At 37.7% G+C, this 19,532-nt stretch overlaps 1 protein-coding gene across 1 annotated transcript in view; it reads left to right on the top strand.

The window, feature by feature from the left end:
- Nucleotides 1-31: 31 nt before the first annotated feature.
- The window catches only part of TMX4 (thioredoxin related transmembrane protein 4), a 38,297-nt gene continuing 18,796 nt past the window's right edge, over nucleotides 32-19,532 (top strand). The window contains exons 1-3 of the mRNA XM_054468235.2: nucleotides 32-446; nucleotides 9,429-9,544; nucleotides 18,191-18,236. Coding sequence (XP_054324210.1) covers nucleotides 271-446; nucleotides 9,429-9,544; nucleotides 18,191-18,236 — 338 coding nt within the window. The 5' untranslated portion in view covers nucleotides 32-270. The remainder of the gene's footprint in view (nucleotides 447-9,428; nucleotides 9,545-18,190; nucleotides 18,237-19,532) is intronic.

The raw sequence follows: 19,532 nt of genomic DNA, 5'->3' as shown, positions 1-19,532 counted from the left end.
GGAAGAAAGGGCGGCGGTTGCTGAGGTAACCGACACCCCGGGCAACGGCAAGTGGAGGCGGGAGGGGGCGTGGCCTCGACGGGCAAGCGACGATAAGAGGTGGCGTCCGCCGCGGCATTGCGAGCACCGCCTGTCTGCGCCGCCAGGCGTAGGCGGGGTGGCCCTTGCATCTCCCGCTTCCTTGAAAAACCCGGGCGGGCGAGCGAGGCTGCGGGCCGGCCGCTGCCCTTCCCCACACTCCCCGCCGAGGAGCCTCGCTCGGCGCCCAACATGGCGGGTGGGCGCTGCGGCCCGCAGCTAACGGCGCTCCTGGCCGCCTGGATCGCGGCTGTGGCGGCGACGGCAGGCCCCGAGGAGGCCGCGCTGCCGCCGGAGCCGAGCCGGGTCCAGCCCATGACCGCCTCCAACTGGACGCTGGTGATGGAGGGCGAGTGGATGCTGAAATTGTGAGTGTGCCCGCCCGCCCCGCACGCCGCAGTGTCCTCGCGGGCGTCACCCTCCCAAGCCCGCGCGGCCCGCTCGCGATCCCGCATTGCCGCTTGGGCTCAACCTAAAGCCCCGGACCCGCCTTGCCAACAACCTGCGGCGCCGGTGCCGGGCCGCTTGCGATCCTGCACTGCCGCTGGGCTCGACCTGGGGTCCGCGGACCCGTCTTACCAACGACCTGCGGCTCAGGGGCCGGGCCGCTCGCGCCGCGCATGCGCGCCCAGCCCTCGCGTTGACAGCAGAGGGTGCAGCGCGTCCCCTTACTTTGGGGGACAGTGTTTTCGGGGTGGAGTGGGCAGCTTCCCAAAGGGAGGAGAAGGGAAGGGAGAACATCTGCAAGCAAACCGTGTGCTTTTAGATACAGATATGTATTGGAAGAGAAAGGACATTCAGTGACATCCATGTGCAGTGTGAATACGTAGCACAGGCTAAGTTACCTGTTGAAGAAATTGCAGCACGGTGAAGGCAGGCCATTTGTATCGTAGTCTTCCGTTTGAAGACCTTGAGATGTCATTGTGAAAATAAAACATAAATATGGATGCCTTTTAAATTTTACAATAAGATTTCAAATAAATGTTGATATTTATTATAACTTTTAAAGGTAGGACTTTCTGAGTAATATTAATAATTGTGCCATAAAGAAAAGAAGATACGCATTGCCCCTTTTAACAATAGAAGGCAAATGGTGGATAGTGCCTTTTCTTTAAGGAGATGGGAAACTACAGTTTTGAGTTAGGAGAAAGAAAAGGATTTGTTGATTATAGTTTAAACTTACAATAGGAAGTGACCATTTGAAAGAGGCTTGCAGTGGACGGTGGGCAGATGTCTGAGTGGGCTTGAGAGACCATCATGGTGGGCTTGCAGGGAAAATGAAGAATGTCCCGGGAAATGATTGCTGAGACTCTCTTTCTCTCTCTCTCTTCCCCCGCAACTCCTCTCCACCCTACCTGCCCCCCTCCCGCCCCCACCCCCCAAACATAAAATCTTTCAGGAAATTGCCACATCTCTTTAGCCTGTGGTTTCTGGCAGTCTGTATACTACTATTGAATATTTGTTTTACGTTGAGGACACAGACAGAAAATTGGATCTTTCCTTTATCCAAGACCAAGGTTTGATTCTTTCAATTTAAATTGCAAGCAGGTGCCTATGGAGTGAAAACCTCAGTGTGAGATCAGAGCCAAAATTTATGTCACACAGCAGATTACATTGCTCGAAGAACATAAGGCATATCACCCCTTTAAATGTGCATTTACCTCTTAGTCACAAAGAAGGGGATATTTTAGACCTCCAAATGAAATACCGTTGGTATCATAATAAATCAATGAAATTATTAAAGGGAACTGTAGACATGAATTATTAAAATATTCCACTTAACTATTTTTGGAAGAAGGTGAGGGGGTCATATTCTATTTGAGAAACTTTTAAAATAAGTGGAGCTGTGTTAAGACTTCCATGTTTGTAATAATTTTAAGAGTTTGAGATAAACTGCATTTTGTCAGCCAATACTACAGAAAGTTCTCTTTTCAGTAGGTGCTTACAAAATGGACTTTTTCCTAGATGTCATCTTTCAGGGTAAAACTGAGTTTGCATATGTATGTAAGGAAAGTTAAAACAGGCCTCCTCATTTTTAATGACATCAACTCCTCTATGGTTCCTTTTGGAATTGCTTTTTTTTTTTTTTTTTGTAATAGAATTGAGAACACTAAAGCCTCAATAAGTTTTTAAATGAGTGAGAGCCAACAACATCTGTGCTTGGCCATGCTGATGGTTCAAATTTTACTTTTTTATGAATGTATAAACCTAAACATAGTAATCAGTTGCTCTGAGTTTGTCATGTGTCCAGTTGTATGGAATATGCTTGGCCTGTGATGCCAGATGAGTCTTGTAATCTGGAGGTAAGCCGTGTAGACACAAGGTCATTTTAGGAGACATTCTCTTTTTATCGAGTGTACTTCAGAATAGGTGGCTAGGAAGCAAGGCTGTAAAGGAAAGTTGATCCAAACCATTCCATCCAACTTCTTTATACATGCTAAAACCCAAGTGCTCATCCTGAAGAAATATTTTGGTTCTTATCTATTTGTGATCTATTTTTTTCTGTATTATCAGGTGATACTCTTCCTCCTTGCTGTGAAAAAAACTTCAGTACTTGAAAAAATATAAAATTCATTATATCCTCGGTACCACTAGAGGCCTGTTATGAATTTCTAAGAATTCATTTAAATAGCCTATACGTTACCAGATTTTTTTTTTATGTATATAACAGAGAAAAACAAAATGCGTTGAAATTAGCTTCATCTTAACACTTAGTTAAGATGAACTGGTCATACATAAATGGAAATTGTTAGTAGTTCAAAGATGTTGTAGTTAACTTCTTTAAAGAAACAGATTGAGAAGCTTTTGTTGTAGTTAACTTCTTTAAAGACACAGATTGAGAAGCTTTCTGCTAGTATCAAAATGTATTCATTACTTTGAATGACAGTTCTTTATTTGTTCATTTGCTTATATGCTGTCTTTCATCTGGGAATTTTTTCTTTTATACTCCATGTCATACAGATCCCCCTCTAATGCAGTTTCTGGTTATATTGGTATAGATAATTTATTCTTAAGAATCTAGCAGTATTTGGCAGCCCTGAGACATGAAAAGCTTCTATTATGAAATTAAATTTGGTTATTTTTTCTTAGTCTTTCAAACAGTCAATTTTTTGGATTCTTGCAATTGAATTTCCAGTGTTTTAAAAATGTATCAGTTAAAAGTATATTTGCAGTAATTCACTGTTTCTATTCTGATGTTTTTAGAAATCTGAAAAGTTCTCCCACTGCTACATACATTTTCTTTTATGCTATGGGCTTATTGTTATTATTATTATTTTTTAGACGGAGTCTCACTTTGTCGCCCAGGCTGGAGTGCAGTGGCGCGATTTCAGCTCAGTGTACCCTCTGCCTCCCGGGCTCAAGCGATTCTCCAGCCTCAGCCTCCCAAGTAGCTGGGAATACAGGCACCCGGCTATGGGCTTATTGTATACTCATTTGCCCTTTTTCTGAATTAGGAAAAATGATCTAGTCTTTAAAATACTATCTGATGCATGCTTTTCTCTATTGCCATTGTTTTATACTACTCTTCATTCAGTTCCTTTGCAACCTTTTGCTACTTTCAACATTTGCTTGGCTCTCATTATGTCAGTCCTGGAGAAAATGACTTTTGTTCTTTTGAAACATGGAAGTATGTAATATGATACATTCTGGTGGCTTTTTCCCCCAGAAGAAATAGATAGCCAAGCGGCTTAATTTTGACGTTCAAGCTGATACTCAGAAGAAAAGTATGTCTTTGGGTTAATTTACCTCTGTAAAGCATATAAATCTTTATAAATTATTGCCTTTTCTTATTTTTGTTCTTGGAATGATCATGTTTCAAAATTTAAATTAAACACCTGGTAATGGAGCAAAGCTTTGTTTATTTCCATAGGACATCTAGGTTTTAGTATTATCTTTCCAGCCTTCCTTTATACCTGGAGAGAATGTGTTGAACATCATTACCTTAACTTGCCCATGTCAAACAGAATTTCTTGCAGTTTAATAGATTGTCTTGATGTCTTGATGGAATGTTTGAGAGATACTCACTAAATGCTTGTGTGTCAGGTTCAGTGTTGGGGAGCTGAGAAGGTGAAGAAGAATGAGACTTCCAAGAGATTGGCCTACTATGCTCTGAAGGAAATATGTAGTATAAGTTATGTTCATTTATTTAGTAAATGTTTACTGAATGCTTCCTCTGTGTTGGACATTCATCAGTGCTTCCCAACAGGGCACTATTGGCATTTTGGGTGGACTGTTCTTTGGTGTGCAGGAATGGCCCACATGTTGCAGAACCTTCGGCATCCTTGCCCATTATATTCTAGTAGTAGTCTCAGTCATGCGACATCAAAAAATTATAACTCCCATTCCCTGTGCATACTTCCAAATGCTTCTAATTGAAAACCACTGCTCTAGGTACTGTTATGGGTATTTAAAAACATGTGAATATTTGATTTTAGATAGTTTCCACAAAGGGTTTAAAGCCTCATTAAAACTTGTCATCCTTATCACCTCCATCCACCTCCTCACTTCCTCATCATCACAATCACAGTTCACAGTTACATTGCTTACATCACATGTTCCAAATAACTGTTTTATTTGATCATTCCAGCAATCTAGTGCAGTATTATTCCCATTCTTACTGACTAGTGGAGATTAAAAAAAAAAAAAAAAAAAGAAGCTGGCTAATGCCAGATCCTTAGTAAGTGGTGAGCAAGGCCATAACTATAATGCAGGCCTGAGCTTTGCAGTTTCTGATCTGCAGTTCCCAGTTCTTCTGGGCAGCCTGGAGGAAGGCACAGGGCCTGGTGGACTCTTGCTTAGGCCCTCAGCTAGCCAGCACCCTGACTCACATGAGGGCAGGCCTTGTTCTTGCTGGATTCAAAGGCCCATCCAAGCTTTTACCATCTCTCTAGTTTCTGCAAGTAAAAAACATTTTTACTGTATACTCATTCCTGACACTGTTCACCACTTAAACAGGTGCCCTGCCTTCCCAACATCGCAATCCCCCAGGAAAATTCTTTCTCACGATGCTTTGGTTGTGTCTTGCATGGTCCTATCACAACCAGTAATTACAAATTTATTTATATCCTTTTGTACTAGGTCTTTCTTTGACTACCTCTATTATAAGCTTTTAAGTAAAGGAACAAGGTTATTTTTTTCCTTCCCTGTTTATCTCCAAAGCTTTAATAACTAACAAGTAGTTTGTGTTCAAAAAATACTTTGTGACTAGGTAAATGAGTGAATAATAGATTAATTGCTCTTTTATCAGGCACTTCTTCAAGCACATCACTGAAGGAGACATCTTTATATATTTTGTGAAGTCTTAAGGATAATTACTATCATCTCCCATTTGTTCACTGATGGAATATTTATTGTGATGGCCTAGGACCTTCCAGGCTCTGTTCTGTGGTGCAAGTCATGCGGCAGTCACTGCTTTCGTGCAGTGTTAATTCTAGCGAAAGTCATGAATTCCACTTTCTCTAGCAGGTGTCATGATTTTCATAGAGCTGCCAGTTTTTATGTTTCCTCTACCTTTTGTGATAACACATTCTAGAAATTACTGTCCAAAGAAATAAATTTGAGCATAAGGCTTTCAATTCATGGGTCATTCCACATTTGCCAAAAGGAAGAATAACACTTGATGTAGTTAAGGCATCTTTTGTTGACACTTTGATTTAGTTTCCTTTATTAAGTCGTCGAAAGATGAACCTAGTATACCTCTTTCCTCTTCATTGTCACTGAGTATTCTGAGCATTTTGATCAAAGTAAGTTCTACTAAGTGAAAATTGACTGGATCTGTTATTGACTGTCTCATTTCTGCAAAGATAAGAAAAAGTCAGGAGAAAAGAGAGTGTACTGAGAAACACTGGTGAAATTAGAGTCAAGACAGAAGAGTTGTTCATTATTGGTAAATAAAAATTTATCGTTAATAAAATTTCCTTTCTAGGAAATAAATATAAGTCCTTCTCTGAAATATTTAGCGCACCTAATGAAATCTTATACCAAATTCAGTAAGTTCTTGGAATAAAAGATTCAAGGTCCTTCAACCTCGTTCCATCAACAAAACATGGACAACATGGACAACAAAAACATGCTGTTGAATTTTGTTTCCCAGAAATGGTTAAAAACATTGCACTGACATGTAAGTTGGTGTAATTTACCAGAGCTTTTTGGCTATCTGGAATATATTTCAAATATGTTTATGAAGTTTACTAATTTTACATACCACTGTGACCTGCAAACAAGTCAACAAAAGTTCAGTAGAAAAGATAACAATTTACAGTTTATATGACTATAATGGAGCTAATTGCTCTTGGAGGCTCTTAAGGATTATGTGTAAGAGACAAAGTTGTGGCAGGTCATATCTTTTATAGTTCTTAGGAGAAGATTGCCAGTGTGAACTAGTTTGAAGTAAATTTAATGAAGATCATGTTCAGTTCTTTCTGATGTGTTGAATTTATGCATATATACATAAATTATATATATATGTTATCTGTGTGTACACAGAGCGAGACAGGAGCATGAAGGTCACATGACTGATCCTTGCATTCATTTTTGTCCCTGGAGGTATTTTACTTAGTTTCTAAATTCTTGTGCAAATTACTGTTCTTTAGATACAAAAGAATATTAAAAACTTTAAAAACTGCAGCAACAATGGACCAGTTCCCATGCTAAAGACTCAGAGCTGGCTTATCTCTACCACTGAAAGAACATCTGGGTGCATTCCAACACAAATCAGCTGTGATTAAATCTGTGAAATAATGGCATTAACAATGTCACAGACCAGTGGATAGCAGCTATGTAGAAATGGCATATCTAAAATTACCTCGATGGCATATCCGAGGATGCATTATAATTGTATATCCGAAGGTCAGTTTCACCAAAAAACAACTTAGTAATAGCCTATCTAGAGATTAAAGCCTGTATTTTTTAAATTATGAAACGTGCATGATTTAATAATTACTGATGTAGCACATGTGCCTGTGATTTATATGCAAAGAGCGTCCTAGGGAAATAAAGAGGATCTGAAGTTCATTATATTACATTATACTTCAAGATAACTTCCTTATTCTTGTTACTTTCTTATAACTTCTTTCTCCCTCTGAATGTTGATGTTGAGTTTTATATTCCTTGATGATTTTTATCAAAGAAATACCTCCATCTGTGTTCTTGCTCTGAGTGGTCTTAAGCACATCTCTATACCTGCTTTGTCTGTTTGGCAGTGAGGCTATAAGGTCAGATGAGCTAATGCATCGTAAAAGTGTCTTGAACCCGAAACAATATTACAAATGAAATTTGTATTAATGGTTGCTCCTAGTAAATAAATATGTGCCTGCTTCGTATTTCATCTAATCTCTCAGTAACCTTCTAAGGTAGCTACTGTTATTATCCCATTTTACAGTTGAGGAAACTGAGGCATGGAGAGATTATTAACCTGCCCAGAATATCATGATTAATTCCTGGTTGATCTTTCTGATTGTTCTGGCAGAGCTCTTATCCACTATCATGGAATACTTGTTGAAATGTACTTAATTCAGAATTCCTTTTTTTCCTAAAGTTTGCCAACTGCCTGAGTCTCATCTGTTACTTGGATATTTAGAAACTACATAGAAAATAACTTATTTTCTCAGATGAAGAATATGATTTTCATTAAAGTTGATACACTTGTTTATTCAGCAAACATTTATTGAACACCTACTGTATATCAAGAATGTACTTTGCCTTGGAAATACAGAGACACGAAGGTTTAAAAAAAATCTACATTCAAAGATGTCAGCAGATTATTTTGTTGTTCCTGTCTTCTGGATCTCAGGATTTGGACAGTGAGCTGTAATGGGAAGATTAATGACGTTTTAGAATGATCTTGGAATTAGCTATATAGTAGTCTTTTCTAGAGATGGTGAAGAACTGTGCTTGCTAAGTCTTGCTGCTTCTGGGGCTTTGCTAAGTCTTGCTGCTTCTGGGCCCTGTCTGGAGAAAGTGATGAATGCTTTGGCTTTGGGTAGCCCATTCTCTTCTGGGTTCTGCCTAATTTTCAGTACTTTTTGTGAAATAAATGCATTCCTTCCCCCAGTCTTGGCTTTTTAACCCCTGACTCATCTTTTATAATGTGAAAGATCAAAATCTTGCCCAATTTCAGTTTTTGCTTTTTGTTTTGTTATTCAGCAAAGTTGGTTTATATGTGTCATTGCATTGATTTTTTTTTTAATGATACTTACCAGCATGCTTTTGCACAGTTCAAAGTTTTGAAGGGATTTGTAAATGATGACCTGACAGGCACCTTTGAGCCTAAATCTTGTTACAGGATTTGATCAATTTTGTACTTTTCCCCTTACTTTGTTTCCCTTCCTAAGGCATTTTGTGTGTGTGAGTGTTATATTCTATTGGAAGGCATTCTTTTCTACTTCTCTTTCTCTCCCCTGGCCCCTTTCCTCCCTTAATACAGAAATAATAGGTGCCACATTTTGTAAAAACAATTCAGGAATGGAACAAATGAAAAATAAATTGGAGGGAATTGACATTTTAAAAATGCTCGGCCTGCTTACCCACAAGTTGGTATATTTCTCTATTTATTCAAGACTTTATTATGAAAAATTTTAAACAGACACAAAAATAAGAATAGTATAGTGTTTGCCCCCATGCTTATCTCTGCTCATTTCTGGATTGTACCATCCACAAAGAGAGGAGGCACCAAATCTCCTTCACAACTGTAGCCTCAGCTTCTACCATAGTGCTTTCTTAGTATTTATTGAATGAAAAATAACTGTAAAAAGTAGGGTTCTGACTTGAAAGCCAAGGTATTTTTAAATTCTGCTAAATTTAAGAAAGTGTTGGGTAGAGCTGGTTTAGCCTATAGCTTCTACTTTCCTTTTCAGAATGTTCAGAATTACCACAGATCTTGGAAACATTCTTGAGGATGCTCAAACAACAGATTTGGTCTCTGCCCATCAGATCTGTATCTTCGATGGATTTGAAACTGGTTTGGCTAGTTTAGGGTCACCCTGTGAAAATTGTTCTCCTTTAGTGGGGCACTAAAAAGAGCGCTTACCCTCAAAAATCAAAAGTTATCTGGAGAGAAAAATAATTGTATGAATAGCATTGAAATAAAATGTTTATGGATAATAATAATTATTGGAAATATTCTAAAACTTTGGCCAAATTTTTTCCTATAGAATTGACATTCATACATTAAATCCTAGTGGGGACAATGTGCTTCTGTTTTTCTATATCAAACGACTTTGGAAAAGCCTCCTTTTATAATTTCCCTTTTTTAATAATTTATTTTTTAATTTAAATACTCGATTTCTCTATTTTGTTTTGCAGATTTCTTCTGTATGTTTATCAATATAATTCTTATTCTTCTCTTATAGTTACGCCCCATGGTGTCCATCCTGCCAGCAGACTGATTCAGAATGGGAGGCTTTTGCAAAGAATGGTGAAATACTTCAGATCAGTGTGGGGAAGGTAGATGTCATTCAAGAACCAGGTACTGTAAATGTTGAACATAAAATGCAAAAGTTTACCGACTTTTTATTTTGAATTTTTTTCAAGCATATAGAAAAGTTGAGAGTCTGGGATATTGATTACCCATGAACTGGTCACCTTTAATTAGCAGATTACATTTTTTGCATACTTAGATCTGTCTTTACATGTATGTGTTTGCACATACATATTTGCATATATATTTCTATTTTTTCTATTTTTATTTTGCTGAATCATTTGAAAGTAAGTTATCGACATCATGATAATTTACCCTTCAATTCTTTAGCACGTTAAAGGTGTCTTAATTATTTCCCATGTGTCTTTTTTTTTTTTTTTTTTACAGTTTTTTGACTGAGGATCCAATCATGGTTCATAAATTACATTTGGTTGTTATGTCTTTTTAGTCTCTTGCAATCGACAATTATCCCCCATCTTTTAAAATGACATTGATATTCTGAAAAGAAAAAGCTAGGATTTTCCTAGGTGTTTCCTTATGGTGACATGTAACTTATAAGAATATTAACTTATACGAGTATTTTCTGCAAACTGAGAGTTTAGGTGCATGATTTAGCTTAGACATTTATGGCAAGAGTACTTCTAAGATGATGCTGTGACTTCATATTACATCTCATTAGAAGGGATATGCTATCATCATTAGTAATGCTAATTTTGAGCACTTGGATATGGTGGTGACACTAAGTATCTCAATTATGAAGAAAGGATCTCACATTGTGATTAGCAAGTAACCTCTGGGATGATTTTTTGGGGTTTTAAGATCCATGATGCTCTTGCCTGAATCAGATATTATATTTCATTGTGGTTCCAGAGAGTGAATTTCTAATTCTGTCATTTTGTCTACACTGATTAGCTGTGAATGATATAATTTTTCACAAGAATGAATCATTTTTACCCCAAAGAGTGGAGTGATACAGACTTTTAAATTCTGAAAAGATATATACAATAAATGTGTTTGTAGTTTTAAAACAACTGTATATTATATATAAACTGAGACGAAAAGTTGGCCTTTTATAATCTAAATCTCTAAAATGTGGCTATTTTCAAATTTTAACAGTCATCTTTTTCATTGACATTCAATTTATACCTACTGCATCCTTTCATCCTTTTACAAGGGCAAAAAGAAGATGGGCATAGAAGTGTAGACATTAATTTTCTATAATAAACTATGAGTTCAAAAAACACTTAAGTAATGAAGTACCAGTTACTTGGATAACAGAATAGATGGTACATGTTAAAATTGATGTGTCAGCAAACCCGTGGAGCGAGATTTCTGTTAAAAGCCATGAATCCTCATGCCTCTATCTTTGTAAGCATTGTCCTCCATCTAGAGATGGACAGTTAAAGCTATTAGTTCATGGTTTTGGCTGTTATAATAAGTTAATTCTGTTTGGAGGCTAAATCATTGCAGATACATTTTTGCCAGAAACTTGTTTTCATCTGTAGAGTTTAAGTAAAATAAAATCAGGTGTAAGACTTATTAATTACTGGGCACCATGCACGTTTTATGATAGGTTTCTTAAAAATGCAGCTGGTCAATTTGCATTTCAGTAATTTGGCACACCTGCTCAGAATTTATAGCATAATTTGAATTAAAAGAATTAAACAGCCTTGTGATGGGTTCACAAATCTTATGTTTAATTAAATATAGTCTTTCCTTCTAAAAATGTAGACTTGCAGCTATTTTTAACATTATGAATTGATTAGGTTTTCTTGATAACGAAATAAGAGAGAAATTGATTTTAAGAAATATTTTTAATACATTCAGTGTTGACTCAGTTTTATGTATATCTGAGATATATATACTTGAAATATTAAAAGAAGAAGGAAAAAACTCTGGTATTCTGTAGGAATATTGAAAAAACGAAGTCTAATAAAAGATTATTATTTTATGTGTTTGAACAATTTTTTATAGGCAGAGGCTCTAGAGTTATTTTAAATGATAAAAATTTTAAAAGTGCAACTCATAAATAAAAATTAGGAGATAAACTTCTACATGCATGATTATTTGAGAGACATAGAAAATATTTCATTTCATATTATACTGTTTTAAATTTATAATTTTACTTTGAATTACAAATTTAATGCTTTCAGTTAATCTTTTAATAGCGATTAGAAGCAATGTGTTTATTCAACAAGTATTTGAGTTTCTACCATAAACAGGCCCTGTTCTAGACACCAGTGATACAAAGGTGAATAAGGAGGACAGAGGTCTCGCTCCTCATGGAGCTACATTCTAGTGGAGGAGATAAATAGTAACAAAAGAAAACTGGCAAATAATGTCAGATAGTGGTAAGGGATATGAAAAAAAGTAGGATAAAAATGTACAAAATTATTGGAGCTACCTCTTAAATTAGGATGGCCAGGGAAGGACCAGAGATGAATAGGTTTCAATTTATCAAGACCTGTTTAGCCAGAGGTCTTGATAAATTGAGGAAGTAAATTTCAAAAAGCTTTGTGGGAGAAGCATTCCAGGCAGAGCAAACACCACGTGCAGGTAGGAGTGTACTTGGCTTATTTGGAGAACAATAGGACCGCCAGTGGAGTACTTGAGATAAATGGGGATGGAGAAGTAGCTAGGGACCACACCCTGTGAGGTCTTGCTGGCTATGACAAGGAGTTTAGATTTTCTGCAAAGTATGTGATAGGGAGCTACTGGAAGATTGGAGCAGGAGAGAGATATGATATGATTTATGTTTTAAAATAATTCCTTTGGCAGCTATGTGAAAAAATTGACTACAGGGGATCAGAAGAAAGCAAGGAGAATGGTTAGGAGGTAAATCAGTAGTCCAGAGTTGAGAAGATGGTGGCTTGGACTAGTAACAGCAGTATTAAGTGGTGGGATTCTTGAGATACTAGGATTTTTTGATGGATTGGTTGCCAGATGGGGTGGAAAAGGAGAAAATGGAGAAGACTGAGGAGACGTAGGTTTGGGACAGGGGCTAAGTTTGGGATGTTAAATAGATATCCAAATAGAGATGAACTAGAGATATAAGTTTGAGGACCATCAATATACTTGGCATTGGAGCTAGAAGAAAAATTCAGATTATCTGTGATCTGTATGTGCCAGAGTAGTGAGAACAGGCCACTGCAACATTTAGAAAAAAAGAAGTTGCAGCCTGGTGCAGTGGCTCACGCCTGTAATCCCAGCACTCTGGGAGGCCAAGGCGAGTGGATCAACTTAGGTCAGGAGTTCAAGACCAGCCTGGCCAATATGGTGAAACCTTTTCTCTACTAAAAATACAAAAAATTAGCTGGTGTGGTGGCGGGTGCCTATAATTCCAGCTACTTGGGAGGCTGAGGCAGGAGAATGGAGAATCGCTTGAACCCGGGAGGCAGAGGTTGCAGTGAGCCGAGGTAGCGCCATTGCACTCCAGGCTGGGCAACAAGAATATAACTTTGTCTCAAAAAAAAAAAAAAAAGAAGTTCCATCATAGGAGAAGGAAAATCAGTGAGATAAGAGAGAGAGGGAGAAGTAGGAGCCTCTGGTAGCCAAGTATAGAAAGATTGTCTTAATGTGATACTAACTCACTGGCAAGCCTCCAAGGCAGCTTGCCTCTATCTTGGAAGCAGTTTATTTATTTACTTTTTACAAACACTAACGTCTTGAATGAACAGTAAAAACTCATTGAAATGATATTATTTTTCCCCACAGTTGAGCACTTTACTGTGTATTTCTGTATACAAATTTCTATTTGGTTGCAGATCTTCATTAGTATATTCTTGCCTTGCCACAGAAGTGCTAGTAAGGAATAATTTCAATTCTTTCCCTGTAAGTAAAATTTAAAGAGGGGAAACAATAATTTTGAAGTGTCATGCATACTCTTTAGTTATTCTTATCACTCTTCCATCAGTATATCTATTAAAATATTCTTTTAAGTATTTTAAACAAGGTAAGATTTCAGATTTATCAATGAAACGGGAAAAGTTCCCTTCTCCCCTCACAGGGTGTGCAATGGGGGTGTGGCTTGCTTCTTTAGTGCCCGCTGCTCAAACCTCTAGGGGGAACATGCAGACGGGCAGGCTGTGGGGCTCCGATCCCACGGCAGCATAAAGGGGTGAATGTTTACAGCTGAAGCCCCAGTGGGCGTGTGTTACCGTGTGCTCTTTCAGTTTAGCCATCCATAGGTGGCTTGTGTTCGTCAGCTCAATTAGACCCCCCTGCCTTATCACAAGGACAGAGGGCTTCTTGCCTTGGTGTACCAGAAGAATCGGATCACATGTGGGCTTGGAGAATGAGTGCAAGGTTTTATTGAGTGGAAGCAGCTCTCAGCGAGGTGGATGGGGAGGCCAGAACGGGGATGGAGTGGGAAGGTGGTGGTTTTCCCCTGGAGTTGGGCCACCCAGCGGCTGGGCTGTCCTCCAGCTACCCTGGCCAAACTTTCCGTTGTTCTGCGGGTCGACTTGCCAGTTTCTGCTGCTGTGTTCTTCTGCTGGCGTGCTCCTCTCAATGTCCTCTCGATGTCCAGCGGCTGTATGTTCTTCTGCCGATGTCTTCCTCTTGACTCCCAGCTGCTTGTTTGTGTGCCTGCTAGAGACTCAGGGTTTATATATGCACAGGATGGGGGCGTGGCGGGCCAGGGTGGTCCTGGGAAATGCAACATTTGGGCACAAAAACTGAAATGCCTGTCCTTGCCTAGGTCCATGGGCACAGCCCCGAGGGTGGAGCCCTCTCCAGGGGCCGGTCTTTCCCCTCCCAGCACTTCCCTGCCCGTCTCCCATATCATCAAGACTAGAGACTATTATCATGTTGCATTTTTATGGCTGAGATGTAGACGCCGAGGAAAGGGCAGCCCTTAGATTAGGTTACATTACATTGCCTGTTTAATACTGCATAGATCAGGTGATGTTTCAGTTGAGTTGACTTTGGAAAATTAAATTTAATCAGTATATACTTGAACCTTCTGTTCCATGCAGATGAGCTTAGTTGTCAAGGTCAGGAAAACAGCAGCTGCTCATAGATCCCCCGTGAGTGATGGCTATTTCACTAGATTAGAGGTCAGCCAGTCTCCTGCCACAGCCAAGTGTAAGCATTGTCTTTAAAACTACTGATTAATGCAGAAGCCAATTTAGTTTACTGTGCTTTAGTGTTATATTTTAAATTTTATAATTGTAAATTTTATCTTGTTTTCTATTATGTTGACAACCTTATTTCAATCTCAAAGGTAAGGTTAATTCTCCTTTTTTTCATTAGTTCTCCTTTTTTTCATTGTGTTTTCCTTCTGCTATCCTCTTTGGTGATAATAGCAACATTTAGTAAGCATTTACTTCAGCCTGTAATTGTGCTATACACTTACATGCATTTTAGCTTCATAACAACCCTGTGAAGAACAAACTGTTTATCTCTGTCTTACTCAGAAAACTGAGGCTAGGATAGGTTTAGTAACATGACAAAGATAACATGCTAATAAATAGTACAACAATGGCTAATAGATAGCTATTAGCTATCTCTGTTTTCTTAATACTGAACCTAAATAATTTCTGTTGCGTTTTGGCTTATCAAAATGTAATTCTCTTCCATAATTTTTTTCTTTCTTTAAGCTTTTAATTTTTCTTTCTTTTGCTGCATGTGTTTAAGATAAGGTTTCTGATACAGTGTTAAAATCTATCCTGCATTCTCCATTTGTGCCTACTTTATGTTGCATCACAGTCTTCATTTTAAAGTGGAAGTTACCCTTAAAGTAAAAAAGGCATGTAGAAATTTTGGAAGGCTTTGTGGCCTAACTTTATCTTTTTTACTGAAAAGCTTAGGAGTATACTTGTTTCTTCTAAGCTTACTGAAGTTATTGCAGTGAATTATTATCCTGAAACATGCTGCTGTTATGATGTTCAAATTCTTTGTCAAGATCCACATTTAACTTAATGTTATTAAACCCTGAAGCCACAACCTCAGATGGTGCTTCTGTGTTCCAAGTGGTCATGTTTTAATTTTCAGGTAATGAAAATTTCCCTTGACACGTCATAGAATCAGTGTTAAAGGTTAGAAGACATTTTTGGAGTGCTGAGCTGAGACCCAGAGTTTTCGGATGTCTTTTAGCCTCCCAGAAGTTACTTTTTTTTGTTTTTGAGATGAATTTCTTATGGTATTGGATCTACAAGGATTTAGTAGTGTGTCATCATCCAAGGAGGACTTCAACTGTTCTGGATCTTGTTGTTGTTGATTTTACTGAATATATCATTACATGACAGAATATTATTCCAGATAGCAAACTGAACTCGTGTCTGAGTTGGATGCTGCAGCCTTGTTGTTAATATTCCATATAGATTGTCATTTGAAGAAATATTAACAAACATAAATGAAAGTAATCTTGAGGTGATATGATTTATTGGTCTTTATTTTAATAAACCTTAATTGATGGCCTTGTAAATTGGTACAGTAGTCACTGAAACAACATAGCAATTCATATCAGGAGACATAAAGTTATTATACCCTTTAATCTAGCAATTTTGAGAACAACTCTCCTGTTATTCCTTTTAGCCAGAACCAGAAAGATGCAGAAAAACCTCAGAGACCATCCGTGACTTTGATACTTTTTCTTGGTATTCACTGATTTTCATGAGTACATTTATTTGTAAAGATAATTTATGTTTTCTGAAATAAGGTGCAATTTCTAAAAGACTTAAGACTAAAGCCTCCTGAATCTGGAAATGTTTTATATATTGCATAATTAAATGTGTTTTATGAAATAGTTTTCTACTTATTTATTTATTGTCATAGCCAGTGATGACTAAGAACATACAAAAGAGCAAGTTAGAAAATCACTTTGTGATACCTAACATTTAATAGAAATCTTGTCTCTTTATTCTGATAAAAATAAAATCTAAGTAAAAAACTTTAAGAGGTGATGAGATACTATTTAATTTCTTCATTCCATTTTAAAAAACCATACAAATAAAATATACATTCTTAATACCATAACTGTCTTTAGATAAAATTTTTGGCTGGTCGTAAGGAACTATAGCTAGGTAAGAAGTAATGTATGAAGCTGTTCATAATAATTATCTTAAACCAAAGGCATATACTAGATTTTTAAGTATTTAGGAATAACAGTACTTTTTCCCCTGGCAATTTAGAATTGGAAGTATACTGTAGGATACCCTTGTTCCCCTCCAGGGTGAAATCCTGAGCAATGTGAGAGATGAAAATGCGCTTAGAAGTGCTTGTTACAATCCTCAGTTGACCTATTTTTGGGTCACTTGCGTTTATGTTACTGGTGACAAAACTTTTTTTTCCAATGTACAATGACAAATTTTTGTAGTAAATGTTTCTTTTTGTGACATTGACTTTTACTAATCCAGAGTACTGAGTTTCCTTTTAAATACAATTGAGATGTTTTGGAATCCACTTGGTCTGAAATGAAATAAAATACAGAATTCTTTGAGAAGACGCATCATTTGTTACTAAATTATGTTGAATTTGGATTTAATTTATAAAATGGGTGAAAGTAAATTTCCCATGTTATTAAAAGTAGAGCTTCAGTGTTTTGAATTGCAAGTTACCACAGGGATGTATGATTTGAGCAACTTAATTTGAACAGATGTTTGATTTTGTCTACATTGTTCTACAGTGGGAAAGGCAGCTGTGATGGAAAATGTTAAAATGATGCCTCTGTCATTTTTCCATGTTGGCCAGGAGGATCCTTAAGCTTTCATTCTATTTACTCATTCTTGGTGCCCATGCAAATATTATTTATTTGTAACCTTTAAAGGGCAAGGATCTGTTCTTTACTCCTAGTCTCATTCAGCATTTTTTTGCGGACCTACTCTTTTTTTTGATATTATCATTCTCCGTTTGTGGTTGTGATTGTGATTATTTGAATAAGTTATTTCCTTCTGCTACTAGACTATAATCTCTGTGAGAATAAAGGTTGTACATGTTTTTATTCATCCATGTGTCTTGAGCGGTAACCACAGTCTCTGGAACAAAGAAGGTGCTTGGTAAATATTTGTTGAGGTACTAAGGGTTTTATTTATCTTTGTCTTTACATGCACGTAGCGTAGCATTTGATATGTACTTAGTGTTCAGTAAAGGTTTGCTAAAACAAATTGGAAAAAATATTTTTCACATACATATATTCCCTTTACAGTACTTACAGATTTTATAAATGTACAAACATTATACATGATCTTAAGCATTTCATATTACTTATTCTTTTTAAACTGATAACTGATGTAATCATATCTATAGTTTGTTGAGTCCTTCACTATGTACCCAGCACCATGTTAAGCCTAATAATACTTGCCCTAATCTAACTTTAGAACCATTAAGTTAGGCTTTTATATACCCATTTTATAGAAAAAAGGTGACTGAGACTAAGAAAGGTTAAATAATCTAAAGTTACAAAGTTAGTAATTGGTAAGTCGGTATTTAACTTTGCAAAACCCTAGTTTGCATGACTCTAAATCCCATCCTTTCAGCCTCCTTACAATCCAAGTGATGCAAGTTGTATGTCAGTTACTAGAAAGTGTTAGATAATAAAAATAGGTAGAAATGAAATTTCTGTAAGTCAAAAAAAATGGTAAATGTGAGTCAATAATTGCAATGATTTTAATAATGTGATTATGAAAGTAAGCTCAAGAATGCTTTTTTTGGAGGACTTAAGTGTAACTTTTGTTCTGTTTATGCTTCTTGTAGGTTTGAGTGGCCGCTTCTTTGTCACCACTCTCCCAGCATTTTTTCAGTAAGTTTAAATAATCTTCTAATCTTGCAAATATTAGAAATCAATAGATGTGTACCAGGAATTCTAAGTTGTCTTCCATGACTGCCACTCATTCAGCTTAACATGTGAGGGAAACAAGGCTGGTGTGCTCTGAGTGAGAGCTGTGACAAGAGAAGCTTTCCTGGAGTGCTGCAGAGACAGAGGTCCTAATGTCAGGGGTAGGTGGGCAGGAGAAGTCAGAGATTTCTCTGGTGATATCAGAGGTGGGGTAATTCCTAATATCTAAGTAGGAATGCATTAAGCCAACAAGGTAGAGAAAGTCTTTCCAGTTAAAGGAGATAGCATAAAAAAGCCCAAGAGAGAATGAGCTACCTTTTGAGAACTTTGAACTAGTTCTTTATGGCTGGACCACAGGTATAGCTGGATCATGCTGAGTGATGAGGCCAGAAAGACTCAGGTACAGGCAGGGGAAAGACAAAGAAAGTAGTGGATTTCAGAGATACTTAGGAGGTAGGATCAGTGGGACTTGGTGACTGATTAGCCATGGGAAGGAAGAGTCTATGATGACTACCAACAGGCCATGTGTAACTAACTAGTAAAAGCTATTGCCTGCCTTCAAGATTAGGAGCCATTAAAATAAGAGGAGGTTTGGAAGATAGAGACAAAAATCCAAAAGATAAGTGTGACTTGCCCTTCCCAGTTCCAAATGGAGAAGTCTAGGTACAGTTTGATGTCAGGATCCAGAGTTCAGAAGAAAGATCTAGACTGGAGATACATACTGAGAATTCCTCAGCATTGAGGTAAATAACAGTTGAAATATATCTAGAGAGAACATGTGTGGTGGGGAAGGGAAGCAGGTCAAGGATGGAACCTGGGATTGGCCAACATTAGGACATCTGCAAGGAAGACAGTGAGTGAAGGAAATGGAGAAGGAATGCTCAGAGCAGTAGGAAGAAGTCCAGAGAGCTCCTGTCATAAAAGCCAAGCAAAAGGAAGAAAGAAGTGGTATTCAGCAGTGAATGAACAATGCCAGTAACAGGTGAAGGAAACAGAAATGGATACGGCACTTAGGGGTCATTGGAGACCCCCAATATGAGTGGTTTCAAGGGAGTCCTGGGAGCAGAACCCCCAGTTGCACCAAGTAGTGAATGAGACATAAAGAGGAGAAAACAGCAAGCCTAGACTCTTCCTGGGGGCCCTGATTGCTGCAAGTAGGTGAGAGGGAGGCCAGGTTGAAGGTGGGTATGAGGTTTTTTGTTAATGTTTGAGGAGAGGGTCTTGAATGACATAAATTTGAAAATGTGGATACAATGTTTT

This window comes from Pongo pygmaeus, chromosome 21 (assembly GCF_028885625.2).
Source record: "Pongo pygmaeus isolate AG05252 chromosome 21, NHGRI_mPonPyg2-v2.0_pri, whole genome shotgun sequence".
Lineage (NCBI taxonomy): Eukaryota > Metazoa > Chordata > Mammalia > Primates > Hominidae > Pongo > Pongo pygmaeus.
This window is presented reverse-complemented; position numbering and strand designations above follow the sequence as displayed.